Source organism: Marmota marmota, unplaced genomic scaffold, assembly GCF_001458135.2.
Source record: "Marmota marmota marmota unplaced genomic scaffold, marMar, whole genome shotgun sequence".
NCBI lineage: Eukaryota > Metazoa > Chordata > Mammalia > Rodentia > Sciuridae > Marmota > Marmota marmota.
In genome coordinates, this window is record NW_026000316.1 from 1,211,748 (window position 1) to 1,229,687 (window position 17,940).

A 17,940-nucleotide genomic window follows, 5' to 3' on the forward strand; every position below is an offset into this window, starting at 1 on the left:
TAGCTTTTGAAAATGCCAAAAGTCTGCCAGGAAATTATCCAACCCCATCGGAAAAAAGAAACTCTTTCTAAATTTATTTGCCTTTTCTCTGATGTGAGTCCAGTGCAATCACAAGGTTTGACAATTGTTGTGGCTTTAAAGCAAGTTTTACAGCCTCAGTCTAGGAGATGACACTCTCAGAGGCAATGTTTTAACTGTGGTAAGACTGGGCAGATGGCTAGGGACTGTGGTTCGTCATGCAGCCAGGGAGATCCACCTGGTTCCGGCTGGCACCATTGAAGAGGTGACCATGTGGCATGGAGAGGCTCCGGCAGGCATTGCAGAGGTGGCCAGCTGCCATTTGTGGCAGCTTTACAACCACTTCCATCTTTACTGCCAGGGAAACTGGACATAGGGCCTGCCCCAGCCACACCAAACAGTAGGGGCTCTGCAGTTTACACCAGAAGAGGAGCCATGGGCTCACAGTCAGACATCATCAAGCATAGCCCAGCTGGCCTGGCATTACTATGCTTCCGGGATGCTTCCACCCCAAGGGCCGAGAGCTTGGGACTCTGAGTAGCCATGGGACTAATTTTAACTCCTGAAATGGGCCCAAAACAAATTCCTACAGGGATTAATGGGCCTCTGCCGCAAAATACCATAGGCCTAGTGTTAGGATGAAGCAATTTAAGTCAAAGAGGAATTCAAATATTGCCGGGTGTTATTGATCCAAATTTTGAAGAAGATTGTTGAGAGCCACAGTTTAGTGGGAATGACACCTGGCATTTTGCTAGAGGGAATGGTTGAAAGGTGACCCTGCTCCGGGATTAGGGCGGATTAGGGCTCCGGGATTAGGGCGGATCCTACTGCTTTGGGCACCGGCTACTTTGGAGTTCCCGTTGAGTTATTGCGCGCGGAGCCTGAGCCCGGTGGAGGGAGTGTGTTCCCGGAAAGTGTGTGTAGAGTGCCAGTGAGAGTTTGGGAATAAAGAGTTGCTGTTTGAACCTACAAGGCTCTGTGGCGGCTCGGTTATTTGTGCCCAGACAGACTGCGGCAAGAGATCAGGGTTACTGTTCAATCAATTGCATTATTCAGCTTTCTCCAAGGGATGTGATAGCACAATTAATATTCTTGCCTTGTCACTCCTCCAATGGCCCAGGTGAAAACCCAAGTTCCAGGTCCCTGGACCAGGTGTATTAGGCTCAATTGGTTAGACAGGAGCGCCCTCTATTGAATCTTAAAATCAACCATAAAAATTTCAGAGGTGTGTTTGATGCAGGAGCAGACAAGTCAGTTATTTCTAGCAGGTACTGGCCAAAGAATGGCCTTTACACATTGCACCTGCCAGCTTAGAAGGGATTGGTCAAATTTCTCAACCTGCACAAAGTGCTCAATATCTTTGGTGAGAGGATAAAGATGGTAATTGTGGAGTCTTTAAACCCTATGTCCTAGACACCTTGCCAGTAAATTTATGGGGTCAAAATAGTCTAAGCAGCTTGAGCTTGTTATTAATAACTCCAAACTCCATTGTGTCATTTCAGGGACTTAATCAAAAATTTATTTCTCCTAGGAAATTTGAAGGGAATTCACATGAAGGGTATGTACCTATAACCTAGTCTCCCCAGAGAAAACTAGTTAATTCATCCAGCCAAAACTTTTGGCAGGGGCACTGACTTTCTTCCCGCCCCCACCCCCCCAAAAAAAACAAAACAAAACAAAACCAAAAAAACATCAGAAAAGATTAACTGGCTCACAGAAGAGCCAATCTGGGTTTGTCAGTGGCCCTTAACAAGGGAGAAACTTAAAAGAGCCAATATGTTGGTCCTGGAACAACATCAGGCTAACCATATAGAACTTATTTTTAGTCCAATTTTTGTAATTAAGAAAAAGTGTGGTAAATGGAGGTTGTTGCAAGATCTCAGGACAATTAATTGTGTTACCAAGCCCACAGGAGCTTTACAACCACAGCTTCCTTCTCTTACAGGAATTCCTTTAGATTATCATCTAATGATGATAGATCTAAAAGATTGGTTTTTCACTATCCAGATGATTGTAAAAACATTTGCTTTTAATGTTCCAGCAATAAATTTTAAAGAACTAGTTAAGAGATATTGCTGGAAAGTATTATCTCAGGGTATATGTAATAGTTCAACTCTTTGTCAAAATTTTGTGGCACAAGCTATCACGCCAATAAGGGAAAAATTCCCTAATGCATACATTATTCATTTAATGGATGATATACTTTTAGCTCATGCTAATCCAGATGTACTTTTAAAAGTTTTTGCTCAATTAGAAAATTCACTTACTGCGATACGTTTGTGCATAGAACTGAAAAGGTGCAAAAACATCTCCTTTTCGGTATCTAGGTAATATAAAAGAAGGATGCACAATTCGTCCTCAAAACTTACAAGAGTCAAAGGATTACACACCCTTAATGATTTTCAAAAATTATTAGGTGATATTAATTGGCTGAGACCATCTTTAAAACTAACAGATTTGAGTCTAGCAGATTTGAGTCTTTTGTTTCAGATTTTACAGGGGGACTGTTCTCCGACTTCTCCTTGTCAGCTCTCAACAGAAGCAAGAACGGCCTTAAAGAAGGTTGAATTTGCTATTAAAAGTGCTCAACTTACAGAATTAACCCACAGGAGCCTACATATTTATTAATATTTCCCACTGCTTATGCTCCTACAGGAGTGATATGGCAATCATTGGGAGTTATTGAATGGATCCACTTAGTTCATTCTCTTCAAAAGTCATTAACTCCTTTTCATGATTTTGTTGCTAAGTTGGTTATTAAAGGCAGAACTCAAGTTTTACAGCTGGTTGGATCATAATCTAATATTGTTTTTATCCCTTATTCTACTCAACAAAATGATTGGCTTTTCCAAACTTCTAATACTTGGCAAGTAGCTTTTGCTAATTTTCCTGGTCAGATAGGAAGTCACTATCCTCATGATAAAATTATTCAATTTGCCTTAGTAACTACATTTATTTTTCCAAAATTGTGCATGCTCAACCAATAGATGGAGCACTATCCGTGTTCACTGATAGGTCAAGTTCAGGTAAAGCAGGTTTATATAGCCATGCTCAGACAGAGGTAATCCTGCACAATGAGCAGAACTTCAGGCTTTCATGTGTGCTTTAAATCATTTTGCAAATGAGTCAATTAATATTTATTCTGATAGTTTACATGCAGTTGGAGTTACAAAAAATATTGAAACTTCACCTATTGGGTACACACCATCACAAGAGTTATTCAATTTGTTTCATACCTTGCAGAAGACAGTTCAAACACATCAACATGCATGTTTTATAGGCCATACACAGGCCCACACTAATCCCCCAGGGCCTTTAACATCAGGTAATGATAAGATTGATAAACTGGTTGCTGTTTGTCAGCAACTGTCTTTGTATGACTGTGCACAGGCTTCACGTTCATTACATCATCAAAATGCTTCTAGTTTGCATAAAAATTTTATTATTACTAGAGAGCAAGTGCGTCAAATTGTACATCAATTCCCACAATGTGTTGTACACATTCCATCTTTACCATCTGGGGTAGATCCCCACGGGTTATGACCAAATCAGTTATGGCAAATGGATGTAACTCACATTCCTCAATTTGGCAAATAATGTTATGTACATGTAATTGTAGATACTTATTCCAGATTTATCTTTGCCACAGACATGCAAAAGAAAATATGCAACATTTTATTTCTCATTGCCTAGCTGCCTTTGCAGTATTAGGATGTCCTTTACAGATTAAAACTGATAATGCACCAGCTTATACTAGCTCTTCTTTTCAGCAGTTCTACCAACAGTTTCGTATTGACCATAAAACAGGTATTCCTTACAACCCTCAGAGTCAAGCCATTGTAGAACGAGCTCATTTATCTATTAAACTGTAATTACAAAAACAGAAAGGGGGAAATAGGATCCCTCCCATAATAACCTTAACCATGCCTTGTTTGTTTTAAATTTTCTAAATTGTGACTCAGAAGGTCACATTGCAGCTGAGAGACACACATCTTCCACAGTAACAGATTCTTTAAGCCAAGTTTGGTGGAAAGATTTACAAACAGGTCAATGGAAAGGACCAGATCCAGTGATGATATGGGGTACAGGTCATGCTTGTATTTTCCCAGAAGGTGCATTTTATCCTACTTGGGTACCTGAATGTGCCATCAGACATGGAGGACCTAGAGGTAAGGTTCAAATGACTGAGGATCGATCCAGAGATGACTCCTTACAAGAAGAGGAAGGATGAGGGGGAAAAAAAGATGGCCCAGAGACCCAACGGTGAAGATACCCTCATGGAAGTTTTTGAAAAATCTGACGCTGCAGGCTGAGCAGATGATCCAGTAGCAAGGAAGGACTAAGTCTCTAGCTATGAGCTTAAAGCAATGCTAGCTGTATTGAGCTGCCAGGTAACTGGGACACAGGGAGAAACGTATTGACATACTTTCCAGATCCACCTTTAGTACACCCAATGGTATGGACTAGAGAATCCATCCCACTATTTACTAATGACTCACATATGATGGGAGGTTTTACAGACACCCATAGTACTCCCATCCAGATGACTGGATTTAATTATTCTGGCTGTAGCGGTCAGTTACCTATGTGTTGGTCCCTCAATAAACATGCTGGCTGTCTAAAAGTGTCCTTTGAGGAAAAGAGCAGTTGGGGGGCCTGGACCAGCTAATCATACTGGCCTCAAGTACTCAAAGCCATATTAGAACAGTTATTAAAAGGGATTCTCTCATAACAAGCCAGTCATTTCAGCAGAATGTTCATTAATACCTCACTGTCCTAACCATTCTGCAATAGAAATTGGCACATTCCCTAAATGGATGGATTGTATAAATACCTTCCCAATACAGCATAAATTGTCTAGAAATAATGGGTATATTTTAGACTAGTCTCCGAGGACTGACAAAAAACAATTACATAAGGGTGCTGTCATGACCCCTGGAGGATTTGTTAGTAACATCTTGATCTTCAGCAAAGGTGGCATTCAGAAAGATGGCTGGCATTTGATTGCAGCCTCAGAATGTTTACATTTTACTGACAAACCTTTACCTGACTTTGTAGGCAGAAATTGTAGTAAGGAAGGTTCTTATTATGGCCTGTGAGCCTGTGTTCAATCTCCTTATGTTTTAATTACTAGAGATGTGAAAGTCAAAAGAAAAGATGATATATATCTTGTAGCCTGTAATAAATGTAATTTAACTAATTGTATCACCAGATACAATACAGAGAAGGGAACACTGATACTTCACCAGTCCTCTTTTGTTGTATTGCCAGCTAATATCTCAGAGCCATGGTATACTGATCCTGGTTTTCAAGTGTTACAACAAATACATGCCCAGCTGACTAGACCTAAGTGAGCTCTTGGATTTATAATACTTGGAGTGGCTGCCTTAATTTCATTTATTGCTTCCACGGTCACAGCTTCAGTGGCCAAAATATTCAGCATACAGACTTTCTTAATAATTTGGCTTAGAACACTTCCAAAGCTCTTTATAATCAGATAAATATTGAGGAAAGGATTGAAACTAAGCTAAATGCCTTAGAAGCTACTGTTATAAATATTGATAATGAGCTTTCAGCTTTAAGGTTCAAGGAAAGACTCAAATGTCATACTGATTATAAATATGTGTGTGTTACTGCTGCCAAATACAATGCTTCCCAATGGAATTGGGAAATGGTTAAAAACCATTTATTAGATATTTGACAGAACAATAATAATAACTTGGATCTTTTGGAGTTACATCATCATATTCAAGATATACAAAAAAGTAAGATTAATTTTTCAGTTCCTACCTCTTTACCTGATCAAATACTTTAAGCGTTGAATGGTTTTAACCATGGAAACATACTAAAACATTCTACATGGTATATTATTGGACTGTTCGCTTTGCTATTAATCCTCTCTTGCAATCACAGGATGTTGTGCCTTCAGAACAAGAATTCTAGATAGCGACTCATCACATACTTTTTCAAAGAAAGAAGGGGGAATATATCAGGAGCTGCTCTGGAAATATGCCCTTAAGTCCTGAGCAAGAGATACTGAACAATTATTGCACCCCACAATAACTTGGGCTTTACCTCTACTTAGATAATGAGGCATGGCTCCAGGAGTAGGCGTTACCTGGTGGGATTGAGTTACACTCACCTGTTCCTCTGTAATCCTACCCTTTGTCCCTTTTTTCAGATAGGATGTTCTAAGAAACAGCTTCCCCCAATAAAAGCCAACTCCAGAACATGCACTCCCTCTCTCTCATCAGCCTCTCGTGACTTTCTCTTGTCCCCCTGTGGGAGCCTGAGGTTGGGAGCCAGGGAAGCCATCCTGAAACTTATAAAAAGTTATTCTGTGTCTGCGTGGTGGGCTGGATGGGAGCAGCATGAAATGCTCAAAAAAGGTAAATTAATTGATAAAAAAGTAGATTAGTTGTTGCCAGGGCACAACAGGGGAATGTCTGCTAATAGGCATAGCATTTCTTTGTGGGAATAATGAACACATTCTGAAATTAGATGTACAACTTTGTGAATATACTAAACCCCAAGAAATTGTGTACTCATAAGGATAAACTTTATGCTATGTGTATTAATTATATCTCAAAAAACCCCGATATTTTACAAAAATGATCCAGGAAGTAGAAGGATTTATAGATTAAAAAAAGGTTAATCATAAGTTAACTTTTGAAGGTGGATGATGAGTACCTAGAGGTAACAATGCACTATTTTCTCTACTTTTAATTATGTTTGCAACTTCCTATAATATAAAGTTTTTAAATGCTATAAAATAATGTGGCTGATAATAGAATAATATGATTATGTATTTCCTTGAAATCCAGTCTTTTACTTCCACTTTTAGGGTAAAGCACACATTTAATGGAAATTTGGGCTCTTTAACCCAAAAGTCAAGATAAATTAATACACCTAACCAAATTACACCAGAGGAATGGCAAAAATTACCTCAAAAAATTTCTACTCATCATCAAAATTGGCTTTACATATATAAGAATACATTTTATAAAGTGAGTTAGGCTGAATGGAAGTCAAAGTTGCAATGCTAATCTCAGCTCTCCAGTGTTTTGCTAAGTTAACTCATACCAAGTGCTTTGAGGCTAAAGGGCTGCCTTCTGACATAGAATAGGAACCTGGAGAATTTTCTTTTTGTGGGGAAGAAGAGTGAAAACAAAAAAAGTATTTCAGAAAAGTACTACCAAGCATTTATAAGAAACCATAAGGTTTCATGACACACTATTAAACTTCATATGCAAACATTTTTATATAGATTATCTTTTCTGGAGGACTGTAAGATAACTCACAGAAGACTGCTCGTCAGAGGTTTCATGCGAATGTCCACAGAAAGCCACAACAGCCAGTTCTGCAGTAGCTCTTTCAGACTCTGAAGAACACTACACTGAGGGGGCAAAACAAAACAAAAAAAAATCATTCAAAATATCATTCAGACATAACAGTGTTCAGAACAGAGGGTAGAGGTAGAAGGGACCATAGAGATGACTGTCTTAGAACTCAATAGGTGCTGCTCCAACATGGTAATTCTCCAGGTGACAGATGACCTCAAATACAAGTTTATTTTGCCATTTTCTCTACAAGAAACTCACCTCAACAGGACTGACCTAAAACAAGACTTTTTTCTCTAAATTATATTCATTTATAACAAATATTATATCATCAAATAAAAACATCCTTTCCAGGAGTGGTAGAGCATGCCTGTAATTCCAGCTACATGGGAGATTGAGGCAGAAGGAGCTCAAGTTCAAGGCCTGCCTAGGCAACTTAATGAGACCCTGTCTCAAAATAAAAAGGGGCTAGCGAGAGAATGTGAAAAAAAGGAACACTTTTACACTGTTGGTGGGACTGAAAAATAGTACAACCACTATGGAAATAAATATGAAGGTTCCTTAAAAGATTAGACATGGAGGGCTGGGGATATAGCTCAGTTGGTAGAGTGCTTGCCTCACATGCACAAGGTACTGGGTTCAATCCTCAGCACCACACACACACACACACACACACACACACACAAAGACTAGACATGGAACTACCATATGACCCAGCTATACCACTCCTTGGAATTTATCCTGAAGAATTAAAGTCATCTTACTTCAGCAATACATGCATATCCATGTTTATAGCAGCACAGTTCACAACAATCAAATAACCAAATTAGGAAACCAGCCTAGGTGTCTATCAATGGATAAAGAAAATGTAGTATATATACAAAACAAAATTTTATTCATCCATAAATAAACATGAAAATTATGTCATTTGTGGGAAAATGGATGGAACTAGAGACCATCATGTTAAGTGAAATATGTCTAACTCAGAAGGTCAAGGGTCGTATTTTCTCTCCTATGTGGAACCTAGAGAGGAAAAAGGAAAAGAAAGGTGGGAGTGGATCTCCTAAAAATCAGAGAAAGATCAGAAGAGGAAAATAAACGGGGTGGTGGGTAGAGAGGGAGGAGTAAGTATTGGGGACAAATTATATTGTTACAATGTGTGCATGTACAAAGATGTAACAACAAATGCCATTATTGTGTACAACTATAATGCACCAATTAGTTGTGTACAACTATAATGCACCAATTAAAAATGTGGGGGAGGGGTTGAGGTTGTGGCTCAGCAGTGGAGCCCTTGCCTAACATGTGCGAGGTTCCTCAGCACCACATAAAAATAAATAAAGGTATTGTGTCCAAGAATAACTAAAAAAATATTTTTAAAAATGTGGGGGAAAGGGGCTGGGATAAGCCAGACACAGTGGTGCATGCCTTTAATCCCAGAGGCCCAGGAGGATGAGACAGCAGGATTCCGAGTTCAAAGACAACCTCAACAACTTAGCAAGGCCCTAAGCAACTCAATGAGACCCTGTCTCTAAATAAATAAAATTTTAAAAAGGGTGGTGATGTGGTTCAGTAGTTAAGTGCCCCTGAGTTCACTTCCCAGTACCAAAAAAAAAACGGGTGAGGGCTGGGATATAAAGTAGAATGATATTATGTAAATTGCTGATAAATGGATGGAACTGGAGAACATTATGCTGAGTGAAATACGCCAAATTCAGAAAGTCAAAGTTCAAATGTTTCTCTTACATGTGGAAGCTAGAGAGAAATAGAAATTTTAAAAGAGGGGGTGGGTGATCTTTTGAAAACAGAAGGGAGAACAATGGAAGGGAGGAAAGGAATGAAAGGGAGGGAGGAGGGATAAGAAAGGGGAATGAGAACAGAATGAAATTAACCAAACTATGCCACATACAAGTACAAACATATTATAATGAATTCCACTTTTTTTGTATAAATATAATACACCAACTTAAAAATTAATTTAGAGTTCTGGGGAGCGATAATGGCCAAATTATACTGTTACATTATGTGTATGTATGAATATGTAAAACAACTCCCAACATTATGTACAGCTATAATGTACCAATAAATAATGTGGAAAAATTATTTTAAAAACCTAAGTAAAATTAAAAGGGGTGGGGATGTAGTTCAGTGGTAGAGAGCCCCTGAGTTTAATCCCCAGTGGATGCATGGGAACCAAACAAAAACAACAACAAAAAATTATCCTTATTGTCCCCTCTTAGAGATCCTTTGAAGTTGCTACAGATGAGTTTTCCACCCCTTGTACCTTGTGATCCACAAGTACAAGTTACTTTCTTAATATTTATTTTTTATTTATAGGCAAACACAATATCTTTATTTTTTTTTATTTTTATGTGGTGCTGAGGATTGAACCCATTGCCTCACACATGGTAGGTTAGTGCTCTACCTCTGAGCCACAACCCCCGACCACAAGTTACTTTCTTTTTGAAGGTCATAAAATTTATCTTCTCTGACTTTGAAAATCAAATAATTCTAATCTTTCCTTTCTCAGGCTTTGCCTTGATTTCCCAGGATTGCCTTCACATATAAAAAAGTAGGAGTCATAATAGAAATTCACCCAGGGTATTAATGATTATAAACTATAGAATCTATAAATCTGAAACCTTTCTTAAATATCTTTAATAAAGAATGGCCTAGTTACAGGAATATTTCCAGCAATAGGGTGCATACTACTACTTCACAGAACAGTTCAATTACTTTTTTTTCCCTAGAAATTGACACTTCAGTCCAACATGGTGGCCCACACCTATAATCCCAACAACTTGGAAGGCTGAATCAGGAGTATCACAAGTTTGAAGGCAGCAATTTAGTGAGACCCTGTCTCAAAAAATAAAAAGGGCTGAGGATAGAGCTCAGTAGTAAAGCATCCCTGGGTTTAATCCCCAGTACCCACCCCTACACACACACACAAAAAAAAAAAAAAAAAAAAAAAAAAGAATAAAAAGAAAAAAAAAAGAAACTGATACTTCATATTCATATTAAAAATATGTCCAAGTTGAAAGCAACCTGAGTCATCTAAAACAATATTGACTTAGAAAATCCCTCTGCCAGGGAATTTTATAATTTGAAAAAAAAAATCAATATTACAATGCTAAATGTACAAATTAAAAAAGTTTATTTCCCCACCCACCTACTCTGCCCCCACAACAAAGGAAGGTTTTCATGTTTATGGAAGGGGACGTGTTTTTTTTTTTTTTTTTTAAAAAAAGGTAAGAAGATGTGTATGTAGAATCTTTTCTACATACTCATCCCTAGTAGACAAATGTTAAACCTCTGCTTGACCTCCTCCACTGTTAGGAAATACATACTACCTGTGAAAATCCTTTATTCCTTTTTAAGTCTGCTCTGCCTGTAATAAGATGCTGCCTTCTAAGCCAGGCATAGTTATGTACACTTGTAATCCCAGCAACTCACGAGGCTGAGGCAGGAGGATGGCAAGTTCAAGGCCAGTCTCTGCAACTTAGCAAGGCCCTAAGCTACTTAGCAAGACCCTATCTCAAAATAAAAAATAAAAAGGGGTGGGATGTAGCTCAGTGGTAAAGCACCCCTGGGTCCAATGCCCAGTACCTAAATAACTAAATAAATACTGCCCTCTAGCTAACTCTGCCTCTTATACAGAGAACTTCCATGTAAAGATCCTTTAAAAACCTGAAAGGAACCAAAAGATCTTACTCTGTTTTTCTTCCAGGAAAAATCTCCCTAGTTCTTTTACTATCTCAGGCTAAAAAGTTTGAAGTTATCTTGTATCCTTCATGCTTTATTTCCAGTCACCAAATCCTATCAAGTTTTTCCTTCAAAATGTCCAACTTATTCATTTCCTTCCCAATTCCACTATAATTACCCTATACCAGTCCTTCACATCTCTATCCTCCTAGCTAGTCTCCCATATTCTAGTCTCATCTCCCAAACCCTAATTCTTTCTCCATGGCTGCTAGACCCTTGTATTTGAAGCACTCTATCAAGTGCACATTGCAGTGTTGAATGCTTTAGCAAAGGAACAGCAGTATGTATATGTCACATGAAGATGCTCAAGACAGCTATCTATTCCTACAACAGAAACTAAATAGAAATAATAATGGAGAAATGACTAAATAGATTGTAGTACTATGACTATGGTGCCATTATTAGAAATATTATGAAGACTATGTGGAAACATGGAATTCTTATGCAATGATAACTTTGTATTTGGTTTTTAAAATTTATGTCCATTATGTCTGAAACTGTAGAAAATGATAAATCAATAAGAACAAAAATTGAACAATTAACGTTCCAAAGCAAAGACATCATGGTTATGGAGGGTTTATGGGGCTTTTCCTATACAAAATTCTACAATGAAAAAAAAAAATTTATGACAGACACAATGAATCAGGCACAAACAAAATGTACTAGAATGTTAAAATACTTTTTATAGATTTTAAAATATTATTCATTTATTAAACTAAGGTGGTAGTCAAACCATACAATAATAAGGCAATAATAAGTTACTATAAAGCCCCTGAAACTAATTGAATTTCTAGCTAATTCTACCCTATTTCATGTTTCTATTATTCTTAGTCACCTCCTAAAATATATGCTCCTTTGGATATTTATCCTTATATTTCTCTGTGCTTCATGTCCCCTTTCATTAATCCTACCCTTCTCAAATCTCTCAGTTGCAATACCCTAAACTTTTATTCAATGTTAACCTACACCCACACATTCATATTCTAAAAGTATGCTTCTCTTTTTACCTTAATTATATTCTGATTCTGGCTTAGTGGTTAAGAACTTCTGGGTTCAATCCCTGATACCAAAAACAAAACAAAATAAAAAATCAAATAGACCTTCTATTTAATCAGGTGACACAGGGGAAAAAATTCTCCTTGTTTCAGAATGTTTACAAATATTTTATCAGCTACAGAACCTCATAAGTCAAACAACTACCAACAGATGAATTGAAGACCCCCATTTTAGATTGCATTTTGCTAGTTTTTCTCATGACTTTGACTATTCTTTGGTTTTCAAAACACAAAATTGTCTATCTCCAACATTATTTCCAAACAATTATTTCTCCTTCCTTGTGTAAAAAACCCTTTCTCCTTTGATGCTCACATTATCCAACTACATTACCATTTACATTTTTGTTTGTTTTAGCAGTTGCTGAGGATAAAACCCAGGGCCTTATGCATGGTAGGAAAGTGTTGTATCACTGAGCTATACCCACATCCCCCCACTTTATTTCCCCAAATCTCTACTATCTATCTCCTGGAAACTCATCCACATTCATTGAGGACCTCAACACTCTGCTTCGTATCCTGCCATTGACAACTCAGTTATGTCAGTGTCCCCCCAAAGGTAATCCACTCAACACTTCAGCTTTATTTTCTTGACCTTAAATCAAACAGCCTTCACTTTCACTTACCTTACCTACTTCTACAGCCACACACTAGATTCTGTCATAACCTAAATTGAACCACCACTGAAATCTACTACTTTTGTGTTGTAACTTTCTATTTTTCCTGCCTTCCTATTTTTCTTCACACCCTCAACTCCAACTAACTATACTCTTGCTATTCAACTTCACATTCAATCCTTTGATTACTTCATTTTAACTTCTATTTTCAAGCTTAACCTTCTCTTATCCTTATTTCTCTATATAGAACAGACCACACTGTCAATCATTCTCAATTCTCTTGCACTCCATTCAATCATCAAAACTCCAGATTCATTCAATTTTTTTATATTTATTTTTCAGTTGTAGTTCGACACAATACCTTTATTCATTTATTTTTTTATGTGGTGCTGAGGATCGAACCCAGCCTAGAACATGCTAGGCTCTACCACTGAGCCACAACCCAGCCCCAGATTCATTCAATTTTAATACATATTTTCTTTTCTTCATTATTAAGCTGAAGAAAATTACAAAACTAGATGTGTTAGTGCCACTCCAAATTTATGTTCTCCAACTTCAGCTGGACCCTTAATGAAGCTCAATAATTCTTTATTTGTCTTTGATCAGTGCATGTTCTTGCTCCCCTCCCCATCTGCGTAGGCTGTCCTACCTAGATAACCACCCCAAGTCCTTCTACTTAATTCTTTCCTGTGTAACATGCTTCCTATTTTGAAAACTTTAACAGTCTTAGGCACAAATTATTTTATTTTCTTGCCCTTTCTTCCAACTCTACAAATATATCTACATATCTACCTAACCATATGTCCTTCCCCATACAGTTTTAGAAGATAAGTGGTGCCTCCCATTTCTCACCATCCATTCAAGCAAACCCCTTTACCTAGTCCCCAACCCTTGTTTAAGTATTTATTTAGAGACAGGTTCTCACTGAGTTGCTTAGTGCCTCACTAAGTTGCTAAGGCTAGCTTTGAACTCGCAATTCTCCTTCCTCATCCCCCCAAGCAAGCTACAGGGATTATAGGCGTGTATCACCATACCTGGCTCCTCCCACCTAGCCTTAATTCAATACTTTCATGTTTCTTCTGGAACCTTATATCATTAACTATCCCCTATCTTTCCTCAATTTTCAGCCTGTCTCCGTGTTTAACTAGCTCTTTCGGCTCTATGTATAAACACTCAGGTTTTTCTCTCTCATTCTGGGGGAAATAAACAAGCAAATACAACTTCCTTTCAAAGTCCCAATAAAAATATCTCTTTCTGAACCTCTTCTTTTTAGGCAAATATGAAGCATGCTCTGTAACCACTGTCTTCACTTTTTTTTTCCTATAATGCTGGGGATCAGCCCAGGGCTTTGCACATACTAGGCAAACACTCTACCACTAAATTATATCCCCAGCTGTCTTAATTTTTTCACTTTGTATTCACCCTTCAAACCTCACAACCTGGCTTCTGGATCCACACTGTATTAAAATTAGTCACAAACTTAGCCAAAATCTCGGTATTGTTAATTCCAAAAGAAAAAAAGAAGTGGCATCTTTCCTGGAATATTTGGCAACAGTATTCCTTAACTCCTTCATGATATCCTGTATTCCCTTTGTTTCCTTGCATTATTCTTCTCCTAGTTCTTTTCATACCTGTTAATTCCTTAAGGTAGCTTTACAGACTCTCCTCATTTTTAGCTTCAGAATTAAATACTGAATATTCCCTTGAGTTCTATCCTTGAAGACTGTCTGTTTTCCATTCCATCTTCCCTCCCCCATCCCACCTCTCACTTTCATAGAAATACATGTATGTATGCATAAATGTGTATGTGCATTTTTGGTTTAACCATAAGAAACTGCTAATTGTCTACCATCTTTGACCTACGTTTGGCAGTTGTATATGGTTCAACCCAATGTTTATAGATAAATAGCTCTTTAGTGGAATAAGATAAAAATATAGAGCTGGGGCTATAGCTCAGTGGTAGAGTGCTTGCCTAGCATGTGTGAGGTACTGGGTTTGATCCTCAACATAGCAAAATATAAATAAATGAAATAAATGTATTGTGTCCATCTATAACTATACACACACACACACACACATATAGATAATAAAAATAAACAGAAAAACCCAAATAGAAGATTGAGAGAAAATTACAAAAAATAAACTACAAAATGGAGCCTCTGAAAATTTATTAGCTAGAAGAATTGGTGTGTATTTTCATATGAATGATAACACTGATCAGGTAGTAAAAGTTATAAGCAATATAAATAAATCATATACACTGGGTTGGAAGGTGGTGGACTAGAGGTGGCTACATTCTTAGATGCACCATGGCATGACACCAAAGTAGCAGGCATACAGTTTTTCAGTGAGGTGGGTGAAAGAGGGATTTCACTAACATTTAATATTGGCCACTTAAGTGCTTAGGGACGCCGAAATTTCAGTACAGGAAACAAAGAAGAAAGCCTACTACCTGCAGCCGCTGTAACATACTCACCATAGACAAAGGGAGGGGAAGTAAAGGAAGCCACATTCCAAGCTGTCATGTGCGGATAAACATGAGATCAAAAACACTGCCTACTGGGCTTGGGCTGTGGCTCAGTGGTAGAGCACCTGCCTCTCATGTGTGAAGCGCTGGGTTCAATACTCAGTACCACATAAAAATAAATAAATATTGTGTCCATCTACAACTAATGCCTACGCTTATCTGACCCAAGAAGCTGCACTATGTGCAGGTGCTTGAAAAGTGCTCTCAGGTGCTTAAATAAGTGAGCTCTGTGTCTCAATTGGTCATGGAGAGCTGACATGGGAGCCATTTTAGGAGAGTATGCTCCCAAGGCATCTGTGGGACTCGGGAGATAAGAACACACACAAACACACAAACACACACACACACACACACACACACAAATATCCTGCAGGTGCCTATCGAGGGACCTAGGCAGTACCTGGCTGAACATGAGAAATGGCATTGGAGTAGACTAAACTCAGGGGGATTCTAGTCAGAAGGGCCAAGGGGAGTCTTCATGTCTTGTGGCTCACATGACCAGATGAAGTGGGGAGTCTCTGGGAACAGGGGTGAATACACTCAGGGACTAGTCCCCAGAAGGCTGTGCTTCTTGGGCAGCAGTGAGAAGAGGACTGGCCCATGATTAGCTTTCTTAGGAAGAAACCCGCATAAGTGATCTGCTAAAGTCTAACCTTAGGAATGGAACAATCCTGCCTTTCCAAAAAAGGTACCATTCAACAAAACCAAATTAGACCTGAAGCCCTGAGGAATGGAACCAGCTGTCCATGAATTGAGACCACTGAAACTGTGAGCCCTCAAATTAACTCTTTCTCCTCTACAGCTATGCTATTTGGGTCATTTTGTCACAGCAGTGACGAATTGCTGACTAATACATATATCAAACAGCTTCAGTATTAGGCCACTTCAACAGGTAATTCAGAGAGCAACACAAAAACAGGAAGAGGTTAACATCCCCCCACCCCTTGTTCTATCAATACATAGCNCAATCTTCACCAAGATTTTGAAAAAAAAAAAAAATATATATATATATATATATATTTTTTTTTTTTTTTAATTTTTTTCTTCGTACTCCTTCCATGTATGTGTATGTGCGTGCATGCAAGCATGTGAATTCTGGCTGTCCTGACTGTTTCAGGGACATATATGCATACACTTATTTGTCTTTTTTTTTTCTCTCACATTCAGCATTTTAAAAAATGTAATTATCTTTTCCTAGCATTGTTGTGTGAAGGTTTGGGTTCTTTAAACTGATATTATATTATTTTCATGTGTTTATTTCTCTTGTTTCTCCATCTTCTCCTGCTAAAGGCCAAATTCTATTGTTTTCCATTGTTCTCTCCCAATACCTTGCTTCTATTATTTTTCCCCTCACTCTGTATAAAGATCACATGACATACTCTTCTGTATTCTGTTCACTTTCTGAAACTATAGTCTTTTCTAACTTCCCAACACAGTTCCTGTATTTTTACTCTCGTTCAGAACTAAATGGTTTATATAACTCCTGCCCCCACAATAAATGCTAACACCATCATTACTACTGTGGATGATCTAGTTGATGCCTGCTATTTGCTTTAAAGGCAGACTAGTTCATGGTTATTGTTTTCACTGCTGATAATTGCTGAATCCACCCTTCCTTCTTTATTGGTGGCAATTAACATTAAAGATGGCATTGTAGGATCTGGGTATTTACTTTAACACTGTTTACTATTTGCTGTTTGCAACAATTGATACTACTGTTATTTTGTCCCCATTCTGTGAGGTGCGGGAATCTACAGGGACACTAAAAGTTCACGGTTAGAGATTCTGCTGCTGAGCTAAACATTCCCCTGACATTATACCAACTCAAAAAAAGGACAAGACAAAAGGCCCAAGCCATCAACAAGGACCCAAGGAGGAACAACCAGAGTGGGAACTCAGGTCCCACCCCTTGGCTTCTACCCATACATCAAAAACAAAGAGAAGAGGAACAATGGTTTTCTTGAGAAGCACTGATGTGACATTTGAGTGGTAAACTGAATAGTTGCTTTCTTCATGGAACATAAAACTATTGACAAACTAAACAAAAACAAAAAAAAAAAAAGGGAGAAGTCCCAGAACAAATAAAATAACTCACACAATAAGAGGTAGATCTCTGAAAACATGAGAAAAGAGGCAAACAAAATCTATAAACACCCAACAAAGGATCCCACTGAGAGTAAGGTAGACAAATACCCAGAGAAAGATTATAAAAACTGATTCTCATAGGAATGAATTAAGAGAGCAATTACAGACCAGGTGTGGTGGTACATGCCTATAATCCCAGCAGTCCGGGAGGCTGAGTCAGGAGGCTTATGAGTTCAAATCCAGTCTCAGCAATGGCAACGCACTTAGCAACTCAGTGAGACCCTGTCTCTAAAAAAATACAAAATATGGCTGGGGATGTGGCTCAGTGGTTGAGTGCCCCCAAGTTCAATCCCTGGTACCAAAAAAAAAAAAAACCCCACAAAGAGAGAGAGAGACAGCAATTACAGTAGATAAAAGACCACATCAATAAACAAATAAAATAGTGAAAAGAAACCAAGCAGAACTCCTAGAATGAAAGACACAATCAAACAAATTAAAAGCTCACTCAAAGACATCACTAACAGATTAGACTGCATAGG

At 38.1% G+C, this 17,940-nt stretch overlaps 1 protein-coding gene across 1 annotated transcript in view; it reads right to left on the reverse strand.

The window, feature by feature from the left end:
* Positions 1 to 17,940, reverse strand: part of Cenpi (centromere protein I) — a 71,989-nt gene that overhangs the window by 22,828 nt on the left and 31,221 nt on the right. The window contains exon 14 of the mRNA XM_048797325.1: positions 7,320 to 7,414. Coding sequence (XP_048653282.1) covers positions 7,320 to 7,414 — 95 coding nt within the window. The remainder of the gene's footprint in view (positions 1 to 7,319; positions 7,415 to 17,940) is intronic.